The sequence below is a fragment of the Drosophila navojoa genome, chromosome 4 (genome assembly GCF_054131105.1).
Source record: "Drosophila navojoa isolate 15081-1374.11 chromosome 4, UAZ_NAV_1.0, whole genome shotgun sequence".
Lineage (NCBI taxonomy): Eukaryota > Metazoa > Arthropoda > Insecta > Diptera > Drosophilidae > Drosophila > Drosophila navojoa.
The window spans coordinates 4,809,506-4,833,259 of NC_142892.1; the positions used below are offsets into that span (position 1 = coordinate 4,809,506).

The window sequence follows — 23,754 nt, forward strand, 5'->3', positions numbered from 1 at the left end:
TCTTAGCTGATATGCATTTAAGTGCCGGACTTGTGAATAAACCTGATTCGGTTCTATGCAGCGCCCAAAAAATATGAAATGAGGCGAAAAAAACATCCGACAGTCAACAGCATTGAGCGTATCGGATTTGATTGAACAGTTAATTAATGATCGCCGGATTAGTTTCCAACAGCAGCAGCAGCAGCAGCAGCCGCAACAAAAACGGGCGAAGCATGTGCGACAAGTACCCACAGATTGGATGCTGTACGCCGCGGGCAGCAAATTAATCAACGCGTAAGAAGTCTACATAGACGTAGGTGTCTAGATCTCGATTCGTATTGCTCAGATAGGGAAGTCACACATATGCATGTTTTCTACAAGCAACCATACGTTTATTCAATTCGTATCGAAAGGAGTTTGTCAACTTTAGATTCATTCTACTGTCAGAGAGAACAAGACTCCATTAAGGTTCAAGGTTGCTTATCCTGCATGAGCATTGTTGTCATTCCGTTATGGGAAAGTTGTTTGAAAGTGCAAACGGGCCTGAATTGCAATCGAATTTAAGGCTCCATATAGGTTAACTTAGGATTATATGCGGTCAGCTTAAGGTTTTCTTCACTATTAAATATGTATGTAAATACAAAATTTGTATTTGCTATTTGAACACACTTCCAGCTTAAACATAAACAATTTACTCAATTTATTTACACATATATTGACATAACAAAGAAAAAGGGAAAATGCATTTCCAGTTATAAAATTATACAAAATTAACATTAAAACAATATATATCATTCGAAAGCGCTTTCGCTAATTGCCATTGTTCTAATTCATAAGGAATGACCCATTTCTCATGAACTAGAACAATGGCTATTGCTCTATAACCATCGATAGTACAGTTTGTTTACGAAAAAGTAAGACATGCAAATGCCAAGGAAGGAACAGAAACTAAAACAATTACGAAGATAGCCACAAAGAGAAATGTGGAAAACTTATGAAAATGTGTGAAAATTGTGTGGTGGCGCATAGAAGTCGGGAACTATAATACCATTCCAATTTTGTGAAACTAAAAAGTTGCTCATGATTGGCGTGCCCGAGGAGAATAGAAACTTAAGCATATGGGATATAAAGAATGTTGCGCGCTGCATTCGGCATCTATGATTTTGAATTTCGCAATAAAAAGATCGGCTTTAACATTCCGGATGAGCTGCTCTTACACTATTTGGCCCAACGTCACGACCTATTGTTATTGAAATAAGCCAAGGTAATTACATATAGCCATTTAAGTTAGCCGCGTTACAGACTAGCGTTTTAGTCTTTTAACAAAACTTGGAACCATTTATACATACATACATATATGTATGTCTGTATGTCTTGTATGTGAAAACATTGCTATATGAATGCGAATGCATTTGAAGAACTATCTGTGTATATAGACGCGGCAACCGCTAAACGTGCTTTGCTTGTAAGTCTCTGACAATTGCACTATAATTAAAATCCATATTGAAATGGTCCATTTCATATGAGCTAGAACAATGGCAATTACCGAAAGCGCTTGCGAATGAGCTGGTCTGTTGAAAGACCGGCTGGCTTTTAGTCCTGCTGCGTCGTACTCTCATCCATATTGCAGAATACATTACGCATTTTGTCTAAATCCGGCGGCGCAGTGTCCGGATTGCGTATCCACATAATGTACGCCTGTTTGTCGGTGCGTGTTAGCGGCTTAAAGTTGCGCGGATTCTGTGCCTCCTCGTCTTGCAGCTTCGAATTGTAGCGCGCATACAAAAAGATACGATATCGCCAATTGTCAAAGGTCTGCTTCCACTCCGTCACATGCTTGACCGCGCCCTGGGGCACGGCGTTTAATAGATTTGCCAACTTGTGCCAGTACGGGTCGAGAACGGGATCGTTGCGTCGATGGTCGTTGATGAATTGATGCTGTTGCAGAAAGTGCACGTAGAGCTCCTTCTGGCGCTTTGACATGCGTTCCTTGCGTTCTGCAGACAAGAGAGAGAAATATGTCAACATAGAGTAGCATTTAGAATATTCAAATAGCTAAGCTAGCTAAAAATCTGCTTTCACGTACGTCGAATGTTATTTGGGCCCGTTTGTGTTGAGGCCATGTTGACGCCTAGTTGCTGTTGTTGATGCTGCTGCTGTTGTTGCTGTTGCTGTTGTTGTTGATGCTGTTGCTCCTGTTGGAGCAGCGCCAAATGTTGCTGTTGTTGCAAATGCTGATGCTGTTGCTGCTGCTGCAGCATGAACTCATGCTGTATACGTTCCTGCAGCAGCTGTTGTTGTTGCTGCTGCTGGTGCTGTTGCTGTTGCTCGTCGTCGTGCTGATGATGTTGCGGAATATGTGAAGGCGGTGGTGGCAATGGCAACGGCGCCGTTACCATTTGCTGCTGCAGTTGCTGTTGTGGTTGTGGGGAGTGCGGCGAGTCCGGCAATTCGTCCTGCGTTTCGTAATCCATTTTGGGTGTGCACGGATCATAAGCGGGCATGCCCAGCTCCGCAGATGCAGCACCACTACTAGCCTTGTCGATGCGGTACTTCAGACTCTCCTGCTCATCATCCAGCGGCATTGTAGCCGACGATGGCACAGTAGTGTTGCTCTGGCACAGATTTGTGGGCTCCTCTGGTGTGGGCGATTCGTTGAGTAGCTTTTGAGCACCGCAGCGGCATTGGGAATGAAGCACATAGTTGTCCAAGGCGCCATCGTACACTGCAAGCAAAGGAATCATGTTAGTTACAAAGTTTACACAGATAATCATTCTTAAGATTACAAATAGAAATAGATAATCGAAATTGCATAATATATGTTGCTTAAACATAATGTATTTAGCGCTTAGTATTAGTTAAAGTACACATCATCTTCGTTCTGATTATCATTAACATTTGCACTGGTTGGAGGCTTGTGGACTGCCTTAGTAGTCGTAGGTGTTCGTTGCGCTTGTGCTCTCATCCAGCGGCACAAACATATCCATTTTATCATAATCTGGCGGTGCAATGTGCTTGTGACTGGTCCACATAGCATAGGCCTTCTGGTCGGTTGCCGTCAGTGGCTTAAAGTTCTTAGGGTCACTCGTCTCCGACATGCTCAGCTTGGAGTTGTATCGGGTGTACATGAAAATGCGATATCGCCATGCATCGAAGGTTTGCTTCCAATCCTCGACATTCTTGACAGCGCCTTGCGGCACGCTATTGAGCATGTGAGCCAACTTGCTCCACAGTGGCTCGGTGAGGCCATCGTGTCGACGATGGTTCGACAGCATGCAGGGATTGTCCTCGAAGAACTTTACGTACAGTTCTTTTTGGTCCTTGGACATGCGTTCGCCACGTTCTGAAAGGCAAGTTAACGGCTTTAAATATAATATCTTCATCTCCATCACCCGCTGCTACTCACTTCTAAATCGGCTCATTAGGCCGGGCGTGTACGGCGATTGTTGGGAAGTATTTGGTGGCGTCATAGTCGGCAGACTGTGCGTATAGTTGGAGAAGAACTGCTGGGCAGGCAGCGTGTGCTGCAGTGTTTGTGCCTGTTGCTGATGCTGATGCACCTGCTGCTGCTGTTGCTGTACGCGTGCCTGAAACCGAGCTGCACGCGCAGCACGCTCTGCTTCCGATTCAGACTCCGCCTTCGGTATTATGTCCATGGGATCTATTGATTGTGTTAACGATTCGGGTGTACGTTCCGCATAGGTTTGTGTGAGCCGCAGCTTTTGGTTTGTGTCTGCATGATCCGAATTAGAATTGTTCGCCTGCTCCAATGGTGAGTCAACTGCCTCATTGCAGACGCCCAGAGCTGGCGAATTCGGCTGTGAGCCGGGTAAGGCTGGAGGGCCAGCCACATAGTCGTGGGCGTGGCTGACACTCTCGTTGGAGCGCTGAGGCAGTGGCACGTGCTGTTGTATTGGATGTGGATGATGAATCTGCTGCTGCTGCTGTTGTTGTTGGTGTTGTTGCTGCTGCTGCTGTTGCTGTTGCTGCTTGATTACTGACATTGAGCAGGAGGGCTCGAAGGAGAGCAGCTCCTTGGCGTGCCCATCGTCTAGCGCTGCAAGAGGGAGCATTTTCAATGTGGATTTTTATTATAGTGCAATTGTCAGAGACTTACAAGCAAAGCACGTTTAGCGGTTGCCGCGTCTATATACACCGATAGTTCTACAAATGCATTCGCATTCACATATCAACTTTTTTTTCACTTATAAAACATACAGACATATGTATGTATGTGTAAATGGTTCCAAGTTTTGTTAAAAGACTTAAACGCTAGTCTGTAACGCGGCTAACTTAAATGACTATATGCAATTACCTTGGCTTATTTCAATAACGAAATTTGTGAGGTCGTGACGTTGGGCCAAATAATGTAAGAGCAGCTCATCAGGTATGTTGAAACCGATCTTTTTGTTGCGAAACTCAAAATTGTAGATGCCAAATGCAGCGCGAACTGAAAACGAAATGATATCAGAAATAGTTGCTAAACGGGAAACGGGGGAAAATTGCTTAATTCCAATGTCCAAATCACAATTTATGCTGCGTTTGCAGCCCTTAAAAGCATTTTGGGTGTTGCTCGTTTTATACACACATATTTCTGAAGGCAATTACGTTTAACGACCTGCCCTGGGCCTGTGGCAGCGTGCGCTGTTGCCTCCTGTACTATTCTCCCCCGCCCCCTCTACTGATGAGCACCTGCTACTGTCCGTTAAGAAGGCTTACCAACATTCTTTAAATCCCATATGTTTAAATTCCGATTCTCTTCGGGCACGCCAATCATGAGAAGCTTCTTAGTATCACGAAATTGAAATGGAATTATAATTCCCGACCGCAGCACCATTTTCAATGCGCCACCACACTATTTTCACAGATTTTCATAAAATTTTCCACGCTTCTCTTTGTGGCTATCTTCGTAATTGTTTTGGTCTCTGTCCCTTCCTTGGCATTTGCATGTCTTACTTTTTTGTAAACAGCCTGTACTATCGATGGCTATCGATACTTGAACGTATTGTATTACAATATTATATTATTATATTATTATTATTATTTTTATAGAAATACACATTTTTTTTTTATTTATTTATTTTTTTTTTTGTTCAGTTTGTGTTGTTACGCTCAACGTATTGTATTACAATATTACATTATTATATTATTATTATTCTTTTTATGAAAAAAAAAAACACATTTTTTTATTTTTTATTTTGTTCACTTTGTGTTGTTACGCTCAACGTATTGTATTACAATATTACTTTATTATATTATTATTATTATTTTTATAGAAAGACACATTTTTTATTTTTTTTATTTTGTTCAGTTTGTGTTGTTACGCTCACGCACTGTTGTTAAATACTGTTTATTTCAGGCGATAGGCTTGGCTCTCTGTGTGCAGCCCTAGATCAACAGCTGTGAAAGTAAAAGCAAAGTTGACTTTGATTTAAGTTTGTTTTCGTTTTGCCATTATAAACAAACAGAATATGCTCGAAAACTGCCAAAAACATCACATGGTATTGGGCCTTACCGCCCTGACACTAGTCACCATACTAGTGCTAATAATTGAGTCGCGCTATGCAGCGGAGGGCAGCTTGGCTCGACGTCGTGGCGAGAAGTATGTCATCGAGAATAATTCGACCTGCTGGAAACACGAGACCTACACCGTTGTCCAGGAGTGTCATCCCTGCTCTGAATTCGATATTGTGAGTCGCAGTCTTGGCGTCTGCATTCACACACACTACAAGGAGGTGCTGCGCTGCAAGAGCGGCGAAATTGTGACCAAGAGCTGCGATCGAGTGGCTCTCATCGAGCAGCGCAATTTCATCAAGTTCGAAGCTATTGCATTCGTGTTCGGAGTGCTCAGCTATTTGGTGAGCTATGCCAGGGATCGTGTGCTCTCCAGGCGCAACTACATGCGCATCGAACGACAGTTGAATCGGGTGCAATAGTCGAGGTATCAGCCATTTTAATGGATACTCATCACACTGTATATAGAAACATAATCGATACCAATTGACTAATATTGTAAACGACTTGCATAATTTATTTAGTTGTAAGTACATTAAATTCACACACACTTAACAAATACTCCAAGGGGAATGAAAATATTGCGATTATTGGGAATGCAGTTGCCCATGATTGGGGACAAGCCGAGCCGCGATTCCTTTGGCGGCTCTGGTCAACACAATTGGTGCATAACATAATTGTTTGCCTAATACAAATACAATAATAATAACAGTTTTCGATCGGCAGCATCTACTTCCTCCAGTCGGGTATAAGATCCGGCTCTGCGCCCTTGACGGCTGTTGGAGGCGCTGCTGTCGGCAACGCTGGTGGGGATTGCTGCGCATCCAACGTCTCTTCGCTAGTGGTGCTGGCATTGCTGCAAGCCTTCAGCGAATTATCCGTCATAGGCAGCGGTTTGGCTACACCAATGCGCACCACGCCCTTGGGTGCACCCTTCAAGGCCTGCACAGCCTGATCCAGCGAAGCGTTCTCCAAGTTAATCGAGTTGACAAAAAGCAAACGGTCGCCCGGTATTAGCCTGCCATCTAGCTGAGCCACGCCGCCAGGCACCAATGAACGGATGACAATCAGTGTATCATTCGAGTCCAATGGATCCTGGTAATCTAATATAGAGAAGCCCAAGCCGCGATCCCCTTTTACTAGTTCTATAATCTGCGGCTGCGATGACCACATGGCCAAGCCGGTGAGCGGTTCCAGAGAACGAGATTTCAATTTGTTAAAAGATGCAGCTGCCACGGCCACTGAATCAGCATCAGCCACTGAGCCAGCTGTGGCCAGACTGCCATCAGACTTGGCCTTGACCAAACGATCTGTAGCCGGCAATAAATTCTCAAAGTTGTTGCTTAGCTTCTTGAGCGTATCATCCGAGAAGGGCAGCAACGAAGTCCCCTTGCTGCGTCCACACACCATACGTACATCTAATGGCAGCTCCTTCAATATGGCCACAACTTCCAGATGGTTCATGCCCAAAAGTCGCTCGCCATTGACCTCCAACAACTCATCGCCAGAGCGAAGCACACCATTCACTCCGACCGGCCCATCGGGCAGTATCGAGCGTATATAATGATGTGGGCGCACCTCTCGACCACCTTCCACATCGACGGTGCCCTCCAAGGAGATGCCCAAACCGCCAACGGCAAACTTTTTGATTTGCGCCACAATTACCTCCATATCGTTGCCCACTATCTTTTGCCATTTGCGTACGATCTCCGCCTCCATTTCCTCGGTCAACTCTGGCTCCATGTAATACTTGTGGCGTGTTATAATGCTCGAGTTCTTTGCGTGCACAGCTGCCTGCGAACAGGGAGAGAAATGAGATATCTATTATGTATAAAGATTATATATAAATAAGTACTTCCTGCTTATCAGCTACAACGTCTGTGGCCACAATCTTAGACGCTCCTTCTAGAGAATCACGCACAGCCAACAACTGCTTGCCCGCACCAAAGCTGCTCAGCGTGGTGGTGGTAGCCAGAGAGCTCGAAGGCGGCGTGGTCATCATAAAGGCTTCCGGTGCAGGCAGCGTCTCATCCTCTGCCTCTCTGCTAGCTGTCATTGACGAAGGCGTGACTGTGGGTGGGGGCAAAGGCGCACGAGAGGGCGTGCCTGGTGAACTGGTAGGCAGCTTTTCGTTGGCATTGGCAGCAATGGCTTGCTGCAGCTGCTCGTATTTGGGGCCGCGTAGGTAACGCTCTAATCGCAAATTTACCACTTGACCAGACTTTTTAAGCAGCTCCACAGCCTGATGATTGGAATAGCCCTGTAGCGATTGGCCATCCACCTCGATGATGCGATCGTTAACGCGTATGCGTCCGCTCAGATCAGCCGCTGAGCCCGGAGAGACGCTCTTTACAAAGATTCCGGAAAGTTCTTCCTTTTCGCAAACATAACCAGCAATCGTGATGCCCAGGCCATTCGCATCCTTCTTCAGTTCCACCTGCAACTTCTCTGTTTCCGGCAAGGCCAAGAGCTCGTCCAAATCGATGCTGGGATCAATTAGCATCGATGTCTCTCCACGATACACAAAGCGCTCATCCTCCGTTGTTGTTTGTGGCGTTGAGGCCGTCGAGCTCTCGCCAAATATCTCCGGATAGCCAGTTGATATGAGATAACGCTCCAGCTCGGCAGGATCGCTGAGCACACGCGTAGGCACCACGGCGCTGCCCGGCTCCAAGGCATATTGTGGCGTAGGCAAGTTTTGCTCAATCGGACGCACCACAACAAGACGCACATGGGTGCCCGATTGTCGAAGCACTGCAGCAACCTGCTCAGAGACCATCTCATGAAGGTTCACATCACCAATCTGCAGTATGTGATCTCCAGAGCGCAAGCGACCATCACGATCGGCCACGCCCCCTGGCAGAATGGTCTTCACGATAACGCCCGAATTGCGTGCACCAATGATACCGAAACCCAGACCTGTGCCATCGTTGACCAGCTCAATGGCCTGGATCTGGGCATAGTCTGTGGCGTACAGATCCGCAGCAGCTGACTTCGAATTTTGACTTTGTGGACGTTGCTCCACGTCGCCGCCAGTGGAACTGGACTTGTCCGGACTGGCCGGGGCTGACGAATCGTACATGACATCGCCACCGTTCAGGCTGAGCACCAAATTTCCCGAAACATCAATGTCGAAGTCGTTCGGCAACATGGACGGATGTTGGCCAAGCTGTATGCCCAGCTCGTACAATGACTCCTGAACATGAGCAATGGTGCGAAAAACGGGATCCGTTAATATGCCCATTATCGTATTTAAACTATCCGCCGTTTGCATTTGCAGCTTGGCATCTTCCGACTCCTCAATGCCCTTTTTCACAGCCTCAATTTGCTGTAGGGCACTGGAAATATCGGCACTCAGGTGCATTTCGTACCGTTAGTTGTGGGTGCGGTCAGCCAGCCAGCCTCCACTTGCACTCGAGCGTAGCGCTGGAATTTCCGTATTAAGCTTGATTGAGAGGGGGAGGGGCGTACTGCACAGGTGTCAGTAATTGAATTATGGAGCAAAATAACACTGCGTTATTCGAATAGAACAATTTGTCGTTTCTTTAGTCGAAAATAAGGCGAATTCAAATAGACTGCAATGGATATACAATTTTATCTACTTGTTATTTAGCACAAATAATTATTCTTTGTTGTTTTACTAGCTGTTTTTTAATTATGCTGTTTTACCTGTTCGTAAAAATGAATAGCCTATCGATATGTAATGAGCTAATCGATACCACCGACCACTGTCGATACCCTAAAACCGCGCCACTGATACTTCACGCTTAGTATGCTGCTCACGCTGAACTACAGACAATTTTTATTTTCACAATAAATAAATTGAAATATTATGTACCCTGCATCTGAATGCGCTCTTCCTCTTCAAGTTCCATTTCCAATTTGCGAAACTCTTGGTAGAATTCACGTGTCAATTTCTTCATTTGTGGTGTCAAATATCTTGGAAATATATCTGTAAATAGACCGTTAAATAGTTAGCTGTTTGCTTGCTAGGTGTTTAGCCAATTTACAATTAAACTCTATTATAAGATCACCAAACTCCTCAATTCGTTTATTGGCTTGCTTGATTGCATTCACAGCATCCAAATTACGGCACTTGGGCAACCCTTCCAGTGGCACAATCTTCTGGTAGCCCGGAGTAACCACATCTGATATAACGATCTTTAACTGTCGCTTGTCTAGGGTATTCACGAAGAATATGAATCCCGTATAGGCCTGAGCCAGATTGATGTCATAGCGATAGACCAGGTCATGCATGTTGCGCCGCTCAAATATCGGATGTGGCTTGTCGGCGGCAATGAATATAATGTCACCTGGGATGGTCGTCGGATAGCGATCACCCTCCTCTTTAAAGCAATAGCGCGTACCGGCCGTCGTGCCCGGCTGTATGATGAGCTTAAGTGTGTGCTTGCGTTTCTCCAGACGGGACTCTTTAGCGTCGACAATCTCCTGACGCCACACATGCATCAGCTTCACACAACCCGTGCGTACCTCCTCCAATGACAAATGTATAATACGTTCCGTATTGGCATCCTTGTGTCGCACTCCCACCCCATGCTCCCTCGTGGCATACAAGCTAGGTGGATTCGTAATGGCATCAATAACATTCGCGTATGGCGAATAGCTGGAGAATACACGTTCGTACACCTCCATGTGATCGCCATGGTATTGATATGGTGGAAAGTAGCCATTCGGCAGCATCACCCCCTCGAATAGGCCTGCCTCGCCGTAGCGATCATAGATGGCACGATACAGCTCGTTACCCAACACATCATATGCCATATTGATGTACGCCCACTGCTTGGTCTCCGCCATTGGAGACAAATGCGTCAATCTGCCCTCCTGGGCTAGTGGCACGAAATCCAGCTCATATTTCTTATCTCTGTGTGGACACAAGCGTACAGCCATGCGTCGATATGCCAGGGTGATCTGTTCTTTGGTGACATTGCGTGGAATGTCCAGCACGGCGTAATAGTCCAACTCGGGACGATTCATACTCGATAAATATTAGATAGTTAAACTAAATAAAACGATTTTTACTGAGATTATGTTAGTGGATAGCTTGGTTATTATTTGAAAATGCACGCACAGTTTACTAAGAATTTGATTTGAGGTATCGTTTCTCAATGTATGTATGTATATACAAACTGAACGTTATCAACTCAATAGTGGGGGTAGGCAGATTTATATTAAAATTAAACTTATAGTGTAAACAAGCAACAAGAGCGCTGATGGAACGGATCAGTCGAGGTCATCGGTGCTAACGCCAGAATATATCGGCTCCTCTTTAGATTTGGACTTATCCTTCTCCTTTGAATCTTCTGTTGCTTTTGGTTTTGCAGTGTCAGCCGAATCGTCGGCCTTCGCCTCTGCTTCATTCTCCTCCTGAGGCGCGTCAGCAGCATTTGGTACCCAAAGACCAGAATCAACGCAGCGTTTCATATGATACTTAGCTTCCTCCACTGGCATGGTGGCAATAATCTTCTGTAGCTGCTCAACGTCGCGTGACTCGAAACAAGCTTTTAGTTCCTGTAAGGAAAGATTTGATATTATTGAAGTTACTATTGTACAACTTTCTCTTTAAACGTACATCTGGCAGGGATTCAAAGACATCGGCAGGATCTAAGCCGCCTGGTCCCAGGCGCTCCCGTTTCTCCTCTTCTTCCACCTCTGCAATGATTTGCTGCAACTTCTCCTCTGCCCGCTTTTGAATGCGTTCCTTAAAGCCTTCAATTTCGCTTTCGAACTGCTGTCGGTACTCGGGATCACATTGTTGGATTTTGGAAAAGAACGAGCTGAAGCAAGCACGCGGATCACGGTCAAGCTGCTTTGCCAACTCCAATATATACTGCATGCAGATGCACTGATGCGCCACATGAGCCATCAGATCGTGCTTTTTCTCCATTTCCAGATTGATGGACCAAATGACCAAATAGTTTGCTGTCTCCTCACACACCAGCTCTACATGCTGCTGCAGGAAGCGTTTGGAATCGTCATATTTGCGCAGCATGCCGTACTGCTTGCACAGTTGCTCATTCTTTTTAATGAACTCTTTCATGCGCTGCTCGCGCTCCTCCTCGGTCAGGTTTTCATCTGCAGAGCGTGCAGGCTTTGTATTGATCACCGTCTTTTCGAAACCTGGTTTGCTTATTGTATCAACATTCCATGGCATTTTTTTCTCTTTCTTCAGCAGCTCGTTCTCCTCACGATCAAGTGCCTTGCCCTCGTTTTCGATCTTTTCTAATTCCAGCTGCAATATTATTCACATTAGTAATGCTTATAACATGTATATAAGAGCCGGTCTCTTAGTTACCTTAAGAGCTGCCTCGTCACCCTCTTTTTTGCTGATGCGCTCCTTCACATCCATTAGACGCGCCTGGAAGCTTTGTCTCTTTTTCTTCAACTCCTCCTTTTCCTTCTCCGCTTCAGCCATGCGCTCGACTCGAGCCTGATGCCGCCAGCGAAAAAGCGAAGGCGTGTCTATGTTTGGGTGTGTTTCGTCCTCATCGTCGGAAATCTGTAAACAATTATGAATACATTCAATATATTTATTAGATTTACATTAGTTGCACTCACCTCAATGTTTTTCCATTTGCTATAATCAACCATTTTTGCAATGCAATTTTACTTTTTTTGTCTAATCGGCCTTTCGTTTTGCAAGTTCTAGAAATATAGCGATGTACTTCAATCAATGCATCGATAATTATAACTTGTTCGATAGTACTCGTTGTAATCGATAGTCCCCCTGACCAGAGATGGCTAGTAATGGTATTTATAACTTTTACTGGGGCAATGATTTAAAAGCAAAGCTTTCAGCATTATCGCTGTAATTAATGACTAAATAAATATTAACTTTGATATTAATACTGACATAAACATGAAGCTTTTTTGGCATGACATTTATATCATTATGGTTTTAATACGAAGCGTGACAGATACTGTTCTGAACAGTGTTGGGTAACAAAAATAAAATAGTTTAGGCGCGCATTGGCATTAATTTGAAATTGGGACACTTGGTTAAGGTTAATGCATGCAAAAGATAAACAAAGGAAATCAACAGGAAACTCAAGTTGGTCTCACAATGCAAACAATAAGAAGCAAATAGAGGGCGAGGTTAAATGCATTTTTAATAACCATGACTGAGCCCAAGGCACTGGCCAACGTATCAAAAATACTCACAGTTCAAGAACAATGGCCAGCTATTATAGACGCAAGAAACCGGACATGGTATTCTTGAATTCCAAGCCCATAAACAGTGGAAATGCACAGGCCTATTTACATGGCGTAAGGAAATATTCCATTGGATTGGCTGAGCGTTTAGACAGTGATTATATACCGCCACCCAATGATGGAAAACGAAGCTCAGTCAGCACAATTGCCTCCAATAATCCAGATTTTACACCGGTAGGTCAGAAATTATTATTTTTGATTTGCAATTTTTAATGTAGTCTATTTTTCAAGAGCGTTTTCTATCGCAATATCGCTCCGGTTAATTGGTTTCTGCGCATCATTGGCGTCCTACCCATGGTACGACGAGGTCCTTCTCGAGCTAAATTTGCTCTAAATTCAGCTGCTTTTATTTATTCGGTTGTTTTCTTTATGCTGCTAGCGGTGAGTTTTTCCAAGTTTGAAAACGAACAGTTTCTGGATTAATCATTCGATTCAGTTCTATGTGGGCTATGTGGCCAACAATCGTATTCATGCTGTGCGCTCCCTTAGTGGACCCTTCGAGGAGGCCGTCATTGCGTATCTATTCCTGGTGAATATCCTACCGATTATCGTTATTCCGATTCTCTGGTGGGAGGCAAGGAAGATCGCTCGTTTGTTCAATGACTGGGATGACTTTGAGGTGCTCTACTATCAAATCTCTGGTCACAGTTTGCCATTAAATCTTCGCCAGAAGGCAGTCTACATTGCCATCGTGCTGCCAATACTTTCGATACTCTCTGTTGTCATCACACACATAACAATGTCGGATTTGAATCTCAACCAGGTGGTGCCGTATTGTATATTGGACAACCTGACAGCTATGCTGGGCGCCTGGTGGTTTTTGATCTGCGAGGCAATTAGCACCACGGCTTATCTGCTGGCGGAACGTTTCCAGAAGGCTTTAAAGCATATTGGTCCGGCTGCCATGGTGGCTGATTATCGTGTCCTCTGGCTGCGTTTGAGCAAGCTGACTCGCGATACAGGCAATGCTCTATGCTACACTTTTGTGTTCATGAGTCTCTATTTGTTCTTTATCATAACTTTGTCGATTTATGGACTTATGTCACAGCTCTCAGAGGGATTCGGCATCAAGGATATAGGATTGACCATAACGGCCCTTTGGAATATAGGTTTACTCTTCTATATATGCGATGAAGCGCATTATGCCTCAGTGAATGTCCGAACCAATTTCCAAAAGAAACTGCTGATGGTTGAGCTCAACTGGATGAATTCGGATGCCCAGACAGAGATTAATATGTTTCTGCGTGCAACCGAAATGAATCCTTCGAATATTAATTGTGGCGGCTTCTTTGATGTAAATCGTACTCTATTCAAGGGACTGCTAACCACTATGGTCACCTATTTGGTAGTGTTGCTACAGTTCCAGATCAGCATTCCAACGGACAAGGGAGACGGAGATGGCAACTCGAATATGACGGTGGTCGATTTATTGATGGATAGCTTAAGCAATGACATGACCTTACTCGGTGCCTCGAGCACTGTAGCTACACCATCCACAACAACAACAGCAATCCCTACAACAGTCAACCGATCGGGGCGCGGCCGAAAGGGCTAAAATAGGTCAAGGTAAATGAAAGCTAAAAAACAAAGTAAAAACAAACAAACAAAAAATCAACACGAAAGATAAACAACATTAGAATAGCATAGTATAAGAGCAACTTTATATATATGTATAAACTAAAAATCAATAAGAATATGGCCAAATTTAAACAATTTTCTTTCTTTTAAAATTTTGTTGCAAGCGTTACTTTTGTTAAAGCTTTAAATTATGTTTTTGTGCCGTAAAAAAGAGGAAAATAAAGTAAAGAAAAATGATCAAAAATCAATCAATATTCATTTTATACTTGATTTTATATTTGAATTCAACGTACAAATTTAACTAGCCAATGGGAATGACTTGCAGTCAACTTAATGTGTGCAAATGAGACAAGTATACAAAACGTCGTACTTAATACAGTTGGTATGCTAAGATATTTGCATATATCAACCACAGCGGCCTGCTCAGTGATAGCTCAGCATAGAAGCACTCGCCGCGAAGAACATCGAGAGCCCAGGTTCAAATCCTGCCATACACCTTTTTTGAAAAAATATCTTTTCAATTTTTTTTTTTTAGTGTTTGTTTATTTAAATTAAGTAAAATTGTTTACAGCTACTAAACGGAGTAGTTTAAAGATTAAAGTGAGATTTTCAAGCACTACATTGAAAATAGTTTCTGTGTGTATCTAGCATACGGTAATATATATTGCTAGTGTTTGAATAATGTACGTATGCATGTGTATATATTGCCATAAGAATATATGTATATAGTATATATATAATGTTTCTATTAATATATCCTTCTCGTTGCATTCGCTATCTAAAATAGTTATCTCTGTTTCTTTATACCATATCACACACGTTCCAAAAAACAAGAAAAATAATGAGATTGCAAAAATTATTTAAGACACTTGATGCTGGAAGTTTTGATGCTGGTGGTATGGGGAGGGGTAGGAGTGTATGAATTATTCGTATATAGTCGAAGTTTTTTTTTTCTTCTTTCGTCTTTTAAGTAAACGTTATTTAACATTGTCCATCCGGCGACTCAGTCAATATATGCTTATAGCCATTGCTGCCCAAATACATATGCTCTCTGCGGTACTGATAGGGTACCTAAATGGTGAAGTTGCTTAGATTTTGTATGTGGTGTATTGGGGTGTAGATTTATACTCACAGCGCCCGGCGCTGGACAGGGTATAGCCACAGTTGCAATCTCTCGCAGTTTGTTCATTGTGCGTAGACTTTGATAGAAGCTATGCATGATATACCACTTGAGACCATCCATCAAGAGCATGGTATAGCAGATGATTACTAGAATGGGATCGAATATTAGCTCAGAAATCAGAAGGTTAAAATTTCTCCAATTAACTTACAATAAGCGCACTGTCCGCCAAATAGCATGGGTAACTTTGTATCCTTCAGCATGAATATAATGACAGCCACAGCGATAGCGCCCAGAAATTCAATAACCAGCCAGGGTATTATCAGGCCGGGCTTATTCTTGAACACGCCAAAGAATAGGGCTATGGCACTCAAAGCATAAACGCTGGCAATGCCGGATAGTACATAGAGTGCATTTTCGGTAGCATCCGCCAGCTGAGCAGCAGTCTTCAGGCGCATATCGTTGTGAATGGTATAGAATCCGCTATCCTTCTGATCCAATATATCCATGTCGAGCAGATTACGCATTTGCTCCGCATGCGCCAGACAAAGAAGCACAACAAATAATATCGAGTGCGCAATGAGCTGGAAAGAGAAATAGCGAAGAGGAAGAAGAAGAGAGCATGTAAATTGACTATAAACAAGTGCTATAAATAAACCGAGGCTGCAGTGTCAAATGATAACGGCATTAAGTACTTTAAAAAGGATTGTAGTTACAGGCAACTCTGTTGATCTGTGCAGTGTTGTCAAATTTCTATTTAATGCCATCGAATGTGCCAGCAAAGCATATGCGCCAAAAATTCTCAACCGGTTTTAGCATTGAGTGTAGCCATATGCAGCTCATTTTCGCAGTAGAGTTATTAAAAAGGGCGCTCGTCTTCAGCACATTCCGTGTTTTACGAGAAATGGTGCGGACGCATTATGCCGTTTGCTCGTTCCTACGCTCGTTGTGGGCGGGGGCGTGCGTCGAATTGCCGCCTTCGATGGGTTCAAGCGTGCATAGTGGGGTATGGCTTTGCATATCCAGTGCGTAATTTTTGTTTTTGGGGCTAAGGTAGGCTGTACGATGGAGGCGGCCGGATAGCGGAGAGCTCTCTGCGTGCCGGCAGTCCGTGCGCTGAGCCCCACATAATCGAATACATTATATAAGAGAAAGAGAGGCGAAGTAGACCAGTTGTCGATTATCTCTAAGCTTACCAGCTGGTAGATGCTCGTCAGCAGCGCTGTGGTGCGCAGATTGCGCGGGGAGACGGGCGACATCAGCATGTCCCAGGTCTGGCGCCAACTCCACTTGACACCCGTTCGGATCGTGGGCAACAGCATGATTTTCCAGAGTTTTTCCTTAAGTTAATTTCTATTGTTTACACCGTGGCACAATCAATTTATGGATTTTTTCCCTAGGCGACTTTTAACTTTAGCTGCTGCTGCTGCTGCTCGCGACTCGCGACTGTGTTTCGTCATCCAAATGGAAGAAGCTTCAGAAGGGTTGGGGTAGATTGGGGCGCGTTACCAACACACATGCACGCGAGATATATCGTGGGCCCAAAACTTGATAAAAGCTTTTGTGGGACCGCATAAGAAAACGGCACCAAGGTCTGTTGTGATACTTGAAAAGCTTAACAGTTGTTTGTTTTCCCGACACAGCTGTGGGCTCTAACAGGGTGGAGTAGCGAGGGAGTTAGAAGAGCTACTTGATTTTTCGGATAACTTTAAATACCTTAGTTTAGCATTATACAAAATAAATTCTATATTTATAAGAAATATTTTTGTTTGCCTTTTCTGAAAATCGAACAAAAAGGCTTCTTTGACTACCCCAAAAAGCTTTATAGCGCGTCAAGGGCTGTTTTTTTTTGGTGTGCTTGAAAACACGCAGATGTTTATCTCGTGAGCTTTTGGTCGGAAGCTTTTTTGTCGCTGGCAGCGTTGCCACCTATGCGACCTATGCGAAAATAAAGCAATTAAAAAGCGTTTGGTGCACCGCAACGGCCCGTTTGCTATGATAAATTTTACATTTTAAAAGTCAATTTACACTGAACTATAAAAATGTAACATAAATTTTAGCAAAACTGGCCATAAAACGCCAATCGCCGCCGTTGGCCACGGCGCAAGGCAATGCGCATCAGAGTCGGATTGGATTCGTATTGGATTCATATTGGCATTGGAGCTGGAGTTGGAGTTGGAGTCGTGCCACTGGCAACTGGCAACTGGCGCTCCTTCTGTGTCAGCTACTTGCGCGCTTAATTGATTGTTTTTCTACGAGCTGGCCAAGGATCACAATGTTTCCAACCTCATCATGATGCCGATGATGAAGACCTCAGGGGCAAAATATGTTGGCTGTATAGCTGTCGGTTTGTCTCTCTCTCTCTCTCTTTCTCTCTCTCTCTCTCTCTTTCTCTCTCTCTCTCTCTCTGTCTGTGGTTTGCGTCTTGTTATCATTGGGCGTGTTTTATTAACTTTTAAGCTGCATGCACGCGAGTGGCCATAAAAAGAAGTGCTGCAACTGTTGGCGCGGTGGCGCAAATCCAAAAGTCAATTAAAAATTTTTTACATTTGTTTGCACACAACAACGGCTGCAGCTTCCGCTCCCGCTGCCTCTGCAGCACCCTTCCCCTACACTCGCTCGCTCTCTGTGGAAGCTGGAAGCGCGATAATCATAACTGCAAAAAAGTAAGCAACTACGCGCAGGCGTCGCCCGTTCACATAATTTATGGCCCCTTCGAGTTGAGCGTGGACTTGGGCCAGAGCCAAGAACCAAGAACCAAGAGCCGAGAGACTGAGCTGCTGCTGCTGCTTCTGCTGCTGTTGCACGTATTGAAATATCATCTTGCAGCCATTTGGCGTTCAATTTGCGTTCGCAACGCTCTTTTGATTGGTTTTTTTCCCCTGCTTAGCCACCTGCCTGCACCTTTTGGAGCCCCAGCTGCTTGGGCCGCAAATTGATTGCCTTAAAGTAACTTGTAAAATGCTTCTAAGCGCGATTTCAACTGCAACTCGAACTGGAACTGCAGAAAACAGAAGCAACATTACAAATGTGTGGCGTTATTGCCACGGGGGAGGAGCAGCACTCCACTTCGCTCCACACCGCACACCAGTCCGCCAGCAGGAGTAGCTGCTTCTCCAGCTTTGATTAAAAAGCAACCAGAGAGACGACGACGAGTGGGAGCTGGAACGGCAAAAGCAATCGCTGTTGTTAACAAGCATTTCAGCGCATGACAATTGGCATGCACACCTCCAGGCCATTTAACTCAGCCAGCCGATTCCCGATCTATATACATATATATGTATATATCTAGTCTTTCATGTCATTTTACTATTTGTAATTCGATCGCGAATCGATTCGATTTCTGTATCTCTCTCTCTCTCTCTCCTGTCTCTCGTTATTTAATCACTGAGAAATTGTCTGCGCATAAATAACATTCGCTCGACTTATTTGCACAATTTGTTTGCCTGTTTTGACAGTCGCTTGCTCAGAGGCAGCAATTGAAACAGTTTTGATGGCCAGCACAAAAACCGAGTAGCACTCCGAATGCAAAGCAATGCCACGAGCCAAATTGCTTTAGATTTAAGCTGATCATCCGATGGGGCAGATGGGCTGCTTAGTCGAGGCTAAAGCAATTGTTAAATGAGATACAAGAACTTAATGCTTAAAGCCTTATAATAAAGAACTTGGATGTGCTATCAACAATAATATAGGCATTATCAAGGCTCAAATTGATGTACCTCAAGTTGTTGTTGTTTCTTACTTGTATCTAAACATTCTACACAATTAGTTCATTATCCAAAAACATATTTACAATATATATAAATATTATTACATATTAAGCAAAATACATAAAGCTGAAGAGCTCTTCAGGCATCCACTTGGAGCCATTTATGTGGGGCTGTGACCCTCCTCCTCCTCCATTAAGCATGTCACGTTCGGTGCTGCTCACATGCGAGTATTTGCCCAAAATATCAATTGTTACGCATACGCATATTTGCATGGCCCAAACAGAGTTGGCTCAGAGCAGGCGAGGGGCGATGGGGAGCTGAAGTGGGAGTGGAGCGCCAGATATCTGTCAATTGTCTGGCTGCGTGATTTTGGTATTTAGGCAAGCTGTTCACAGTTTTTATCGCCAGTTGTCGCCATAATGCGCCATCGATGAAGATGTTAGCACTTCCGATTAAACGCACTCGATGAACAGCAGCAGCAACAACAAGTGGAAGATAGAGATGGGGAGGGAGAGAGGGAGAGGGAGAATGCCGCCCGCACACAAATCTCAAGGGTGTGTTCAATTGTGTCAATTTAACGCCTTTTATGGCAACCCCAACGTAGCCAGGCCGAGTGCCAGGAGCCGGAGTGCCAGGAGCCTGCTGCATGTTGGGCATATTAATTAATGCACTCGTTGCTACTTCGTAGCAGCATTTGTGCAGTTTAAAACGCTCGATTTGCTGCACGGGCGTCAAGTGTTAATTACGCCCACGCGTCGCTCGGCAGGACTCGGCGATGGCAGGACACTCACATAGTTCGCATGCTGCTGCTTGGTCTGACGCTGAGCAAACGTGATTATTACTAGTTGCCTGTCTAAATATTGGAAATTGATAATACTCTCACGCCAAGCCCTGTCCTGCCTCGGCGCGTATCATCGGCAGCAACGACAAACTGCAAGGATGGCAGCCAGGATAATGCTTAGCTGTGCAGTTTGCTTCGTGTGTGGCTGAATGAGCAGCAAATTGCAATTTAATTGCAACTCTCCGCATGTGTCGCATATGCCACGTCAAGTCAAGTCAAGTATCTGTCAATTGACACGCTGTCAAAGCTTGCATATTGATATCAATCAACTTCCCTATATGTGTCAATGCATATCTCTGACTGTGAGCAGAGCCAATCCTTGATTGTTGTCATTAAGCGCAGCTGATATCAGAAGACCTGACCTTAATACTTCACATGAGTATAGCTCTAAATTAGATTTGCATTTTTGAATATCACAAGGAGAGGCGTTTGCAGAGAGCATATAAACTGAGCAAGTGAGTGAGAGGGAGAGAGAGAGAGAGAGACAGATGGAGAAGGCAAATTTAGGCATATGTAAGGCGAGGGATATGAAAGGGTACTGAAAGGGGAGAGGTAGCGGAAGAATGTAGGACGAAATGAAAGTAAAAGAAACAGAGAGAGAAAGAGATAGAGAGAAACAGAGAAGGAGAGAGAGATAGAGAGAAACAGAGAAATAACGTTATAGATAGAGTGAAAGCGAAAGAGAGATAGAGGCAGTGTAGAGTATGATAGGGTGTGATTGAAGAAAAAGGGAGACTGACAAACTGAAGAGCGAGAAAGAGAGAGAGGGAAAGAATATTTTGAATTTAAGAGAACGCAAATATCGAAAATGGGAGAATGGAAAGCTAGATATGCCCAAGAGAGTCAATGCAAAGGATACAAAGATCGAGAGGGAAATAACACAAAAGAGTGCGAGAATATGTGTTAAGAGTAAGCGAATGGCTATTAGAGAAAGAGAGGCAGAGAATGGGAGACTCGAAACACATAAACAGACGACAGAATAATATCAAAATGCTCTTAGCAGTACTTGAAGTCGTGAAAATTGCATAGAAGAGCACTTGAGTACAGACACACAGCCAAATGCTCCACAGCTCAATGTTCCAGCCAATGCAGCCGCCCTTCTCTATGTAATCAGAGCCGCAACTAAAGCTCAACTAGAGCGGCGCTCAGCATGCCTTTAAAATAGACGCCGCTCTGGAGGCGGCACAGAGCGCTGCTTTGGCAAATATCCTTGATATCATTTAGTCAACTGGAAAAAATTCAATCAGCATACTTGGCAAATATTCAACAGCGCTGCCGGCAGCGATTGTTTGAGTGAGCACCGTGCGCTGAGCTGGGGACACCCGGGAGGGTGCTCAGTGGGAAGAGTGCGAGGTGGGGGCGGTGGCATTGCATAAATCAACAGCAAATAAAATGCTGATACGCTGAAAGTTCGCCGAGTCTGGCGATGCTTGAAACAAAACATGCGAAGCGGAATCGGATTTCGAATCGGGCAAAAATTCGCATTCACGATAATTGAATTTCTGTGCAGGAATAGAAAAACAAAAAGGGCAGAAAAAACGTGAAAGAGAAACGAGCAAAACAAGAAGAAAATGAGGAAAAACTCGAGCCGAGCCAGCAGCAGCGTGTCCAGCGATGCATGCGTCGCACGTAGCCGTAGGAGCAGTCGAGAAAAGCACGGAGACGGCGGCAAGGATGTAGCAAGGATGTGCGCCCATATTATGTGCACAATAAATAAACGTGATCAGCATGCCCGAGGAGGAGGACTGGCAGGAGCAGAGGCAGCTTGCCAGCAGCTAAGTCGCCGTCGTCGTCGTCGTCGTTGTCGATGTCCTTGCGCTTGGCTGCGCGGCCACATCGCTGGCTGCATGCTGAGAAGGAGCCGCAGCCGCAGCACGACCGAGGAAGCACTTGAGAGGATGTAGACGATGCTGCTCCCCTTGGCCTGCTCCTGCGCGTGCCTCCGCCTCCTGCTCCAGCTGCTCTCGGCGACTGTTTCCGGCTTTTGTTGCCCGAAAAGTGCTCGACAAAATCTTTTGTGTGCCGCCTGCCTCTGCCGTTGGGGGTAGCTAAGTATGCCATGGCATCCCCCAAACCAACGCCAGCCCCAGCTCCCCCCGGTGCTGGGCAAACTTCGGAAAAACAAGGCGAAGGCGTCGAACTTTTTATGTTAACTTACTTTGTAGTTTCTTCTTATTTGCAACTTTGATTTTTGTTTATTTTTGCTCCAGCCCCTCGCCTCGCCCCTCACACACCCGCCCGCTGCGGGGTGGCACACGCACAAAGAGCGAGACGGCGCATGCAGCGCTCAAAAGAAAAATAGTAAAAATGGCGACGGGCGCCAAACTTGGCAACAAAGTAAAACGGCAAAAAAAAAATACAGAAAACAAAAAAAAAGTAGAAGAAGGAAGAAATTTCTGCGCTGCTTAGCATGAGAAAATGTTGGGCGAGTTTTTCTTTGGGGTGCGCTTTAAAATGCGCCATTTTGTTGTTTGCACAGGCAAAGCTCCCCACCACCCAAAAGCAGCCCTCAACTTGCCAGCCACGCCCACCAGCTGCGCCCCCAATCTGACCAAGCGGAAGTTTTATGAATTTTGTACAAAGCAGCAAAGTTTTCTCTGTCCTTTCGTAGCTTTCTCTTGGCAATGATTTTCCTTCTTTTTTTTATATGCATACATATCTATGTATATCTGTGTGTGTGTGTGTGTGTGTCTTTTGCATCTTTTGTGAAAATCACTGCAGTGTGCATAATGCTCAAAGAGGCAGCAACTGGCAAATGGAAAATGGAAAACTGCCAACCGGAAATATTCATAAAAATCAGCAGCAAAAATTTTCTTACTTTTCTTGCGACAAGTTTGGGGAGTAAAAAGAAGAAAACTCGCAAGAAAAACTAAAGTGGATATAAAAGAAAATGCTCGCTGCACGGGATTGCCCCTAATTCTAAACTTCAACGTGAAGTTTGTAGGGGTATTCCTATGCGGGCTATTATACAACTTGCACTTCTGTTACATCTTCCTCTTCCTCCTCTCCTGCTGCTTATTATTATTTTATTTTTTAGAAATTTTTTCGGCATTATTTAACGGGGTGTCAACCCCTTTGGACACACCTAATGAAGTTATTAAAGCCGTCAATGAACGTCAGCAAATTGACATTTAATGAAGTGCGCGACCCGCACAATGATCTTTTAATTGAGAGCGAGAGAGCGAGAGGCACAGAGGGAGGGAGTGAGAGAGCAACACCTAAAAATTAACTTTAATCACTTTTGTTCAGAGACATGTGTTATATAGAGAGTAATAATAATTATGATGCGATGTGAATGCAAAGCACGAAGCATGAAGCGTGGCGCACAGTTAGTTTGCCATACTGTGTGAAATTAGGGATATCTAAAGAAGGGTATGAATGGCAGAGAGTTCAGGTAGTAGACTCGAGTAGGGGTTACGAGATATGCAAGTGTATGAGGCCGATTGGATTTATGTATGTTCATATGCTGTAATCTATTCAAGCCTATAAATGTAGTTAAAAATATTATCAGTGTATGAGACAGACACTGACCGACAATTTATTCCATATATGCTTTAGAAATTTTGATCTATCCAAGTCTACAGACAGTCTACTTACAGATCAGGTATCTGATTAAACTTTCCCTCAAGTGTTTCATATGCGTGCTCATATCTAGGGTATATCTCAGTCAAATATAGAGAGTAAATTTTGACTTAGGTTTTCACTCTGTGCAGCTCAACATAATTAGCGACAATTTTTACTCAGTCTACTCTATCTGTCTACTCTACAGCTTTTTCTTCTAA

The 23,754-nt window shown here is 44.3% G+C and overlaps 7 protein-coding genes and 1 non-coding gene across 10 annotated transcripts in view; 3 read left to right on the forward strand and 5 right to left on the reverse strand.

Annotated features, from left to right (window-relative positions):
- Nucleotides 1–726: 726 nt before the first annotated feature.
- Nucleotides 727–4,981, reverse strand: LOC108652067 (uncharacterized). Of its 2 annotated transcripts, none has more exons than XM_018102103.3 (4): nt 4,699–4,981; nt 4,295–4,429; nt 2,066–2,704; nt 727–1,976 (listed from the first exon to the last, which is right to left on the reverse strand). In XM_018102103.3, exons 1-4 carry the CDS (start codon nt 4,814–4,816, stop codon nt 1,573–1,575), a joined length of 1,296 nt encoding a protein of 431 aa, XP_017957592.1. In that variant the 5' UTR covers nt 4,817–4,981; the 3' UTR covers nt 727–1,572. The 2 variants fall into 2 exon arrangements, with proteins under 2 accessions (XP_017957592.1, XP_017957591.1); XM_018102102.3 differs by lacking the exons at nt 727–1,976; nt 2,066–2,704 and adding exons at nt 2,784–3,322; nt 3,386–4,036 and having other exon boundaries at nt 4,699–4,974.
- A 356-nt stretch (nt 4,982–5,337) lies between these two features.
- JTBR (jumping translocation breakpoint protein JTBR) lies at nt 5,338–6,054 on the forward strand. The gene has a single exon (XM_018102111.3). The coding sequence runs from the start codon at nt 5,451–5,453 to the stop codon at nt 5,913–5,915; it is 465 nt and encodes a 154-aa protein (XP_017957600.1). The 5' UTR covers nt 5,338–5,450; the 3' UTR covers nt 5,916–6,054.
- On the reverse strand, nt 5,985–9,191 carry Patj (patj crumbs cell polarity complex component). The gene is made up of 2 exons (XM_018102100.3): nt 7,349–9,191; nt 5,985–7,287 (listed from the first exon to the last, which is right to left on the reverse strand). The coding sequence occupies exons 1-2, from the start codon at nt 8,855–8,857 to the stop codon at nt 6,223–6,225; spliced, it is 2,574 nt and encodes an 857-aa protein (XP_017957589.1). The 5' UTR covers nt 8,858–9,191; the 3' UTR covers nt 5,985–6,222.
- A 62-nt stretch (nt 9,192–9,253) lies between these two features.
- LOC108652070 (dnaJ homolog subfamily B member 13) lies at nt 9,254–10,488 on the reverse strand. Its single transcript, XM_018102106.3, has 2 exons — nt 9,504–10,488; nt 9,254–9,445 (listed from the first exon to the last, which is right to left on the reverse strand). Exons 1-2 carry the CDS (start codon nt 10,486–10,488, stop codon nt 9,324–9,326), a joined length of 1,107 nt encoding a protein of 368 aa, XP_017957595.1. The 3' UTR covers nt 9,254–9,323.
- Nucleotides 10,489–10,526: 38 nt separating this feature from the next.
- Cdc37 (cell division cycle protein 37) overlaps nt 10,527–23,754 on the reverse strand; it is a 173,788-nt gene continuing 160,560 nt past the window's right edge. The window contains exons 2-5 of one of the 2 annotated variants that reach the window (XM_089258924.1): nt 12,070–12,120; nt 11,807–12,010; nt 11,084–11,743; nt 10,527–11,022 (exon numbers count right to left, since the gene is read on the reverse strand). In XM_089258924.1, coding sequence (XP_089115050.1) covers nt 10,735–11,022; nt 11,084–11,743; nt 11,807–12,010; nt 12,070–12,102 — 1,185 coding nt within the window. In that variant the 5' untranslated portion in view covers nt 12,103–12,120 and the 3' untranslated portion in view covers nt 10,527–10,734. Of the gene's footprint in view, nt 11,023–11,083; nt 11,744–11,806; nt 12,011–12,069; nt 12,230–23,754 lie in introns of those variants that run through there. The other variant, XM_018102104.3, reaches the window with a different exon arrangement.
- Gr63a (Gustatory receptor 63a) lies at nt 12,442–14,453 on the forward strand. The gene is made up of 3 exons (XM_018102101.3): nt 12,442–12,897; nt 12,955–13,104; nt 13,160–14,453. Exons 1-3 carry the CDS (start codon nt 12,685–12,687, stop codon nt 14,276–14,278), a joined length of 1,482 nt encoding a protein of 493 aa, XP_017957590.1. The 5' UTR covers nt 12,442–12,684; the 3' UTR covers nt 14,279–14,453.
- On the reverse strand, nt 14,816–17,117 carry Fie (Fire exit). The gene is made up of 4 exons (XM_018102109.3): nt 16,618–17,117; nt 15,633–16,005; nt 15,434–15,570; nt 14,816–15,372 (listed from the first exon to the last, which is right to left on the reverse strand). The coding sequence occupies exons 1-4, from the start codon at nt 16,741–16,743 to the stop codon at nt 15,283–15,285; spliced, it is 726 nt and encodes a 241-aa protein (XP_017957598.1). The 5' UTR covers nt 16,744–17,117; the 3' UTR covers nt 14,816–15,282.
- Nucleotides 16,283–16,500, forward strand: LOC115562077 (U11 spliceosomal RNA). Its single transcript, XR_003980040.2, has one exon. It is a non-coding gene; the product is annotated as a U11 spliceosomal RNA (small nuclear RNA).

Coding starts and splice junctions, on each gene's coding strand:
- LOC108652067 (XM_018102102.3), bottom strand. CDS start 4,816: ATGGTGCTGCGGTCGGGAATTATAATTCCATTTCAATTTCGTGATACT. Junction 4,037..4,294: donor CGTTATTGAAATAAGCCAAG/GTAATTGCATAT, acceptor TCCCTCTTGCAG/CGCTAGACGATGGGCACGCC. Junction 3,323..3,385: donor CCTAATGAGCCGATTTAGAA/GTGAGTAGCAGC, acceptor CTTGCCTTTCAG/AACGTGGCGAACGCATGTCC.
- JTBR (XM_018102111.3), top strand. CDS start 5,451: ATGCTCGAAAACTGCCAAAAACATCACATGGTATTGGGCCTTACCGCC.
- Patj (XM_018102100.3), bottom strand. CDS start 8,857: ATGCACCTGAGTGCCGATATTTCCAGTGCCCTACAGCAAATTGAGGCT. Junction 7,288..7,348: donor TTGTAGCTGATAAGCAGGAA/GTACTTATTTAT, acceptor CCCTGTTCGCAG/GCAGCTGTGCACGCAAAGAA.
- LOC108652070 (XM_018102106.3), bottom strand. CDS start 10,488: ATGAATCGTCCCGAGTTGGACTATTACGCCGTGCTGGACATTCCACGC. Junction 9,446..9,503: donor TCTTATAATAGAGTTTAATT/GTAAATTGGCTA, acceptor GTCTATTTACAG/ATATATTTCCAAGATATTTG.
- Gr63a (XM_018102101.3), top strand. CDS start 12,685: ATGGCCAGCTATTATAGACGCAAGAAACCGGACATGGTATTCTTGAAT. Junction 12,898..12,954: donor ATAATCCAGATTTTACACCG/GTAGGTCAGAAA, acceptor CTATTTTTCAAG/AGCGTTTTCTATCGCAATAT. Junction 13,105..13,159: donor TTTTCTTTATGCTGCTAGCG/GTGAGTTTTTCC, acceptor CATTCGATTCAG/TTCTATGTGGGCTATGTGGC.
- Fie (XM_018102109.3), bottom strand. CDS start 16,743: ATGCTGTTGCCCACGATCCGAACGGGTGTCAAGTGGAGTTGGCGCCAG. Junction 15,571..15,632: donor TGGCGGACAGTGCGCTTATT/GTAAGTTAATTG, acceptor ATCCCATTCTAG/TAATCATCTGCTATACCATG. Junction 15,373..15,433: donor CCTGTCCAGCGCCGGGCGCT/GTGAGTATAAAT, acceptor TTCACCATTTAG/GTACCCTATCAGTACCGCAG.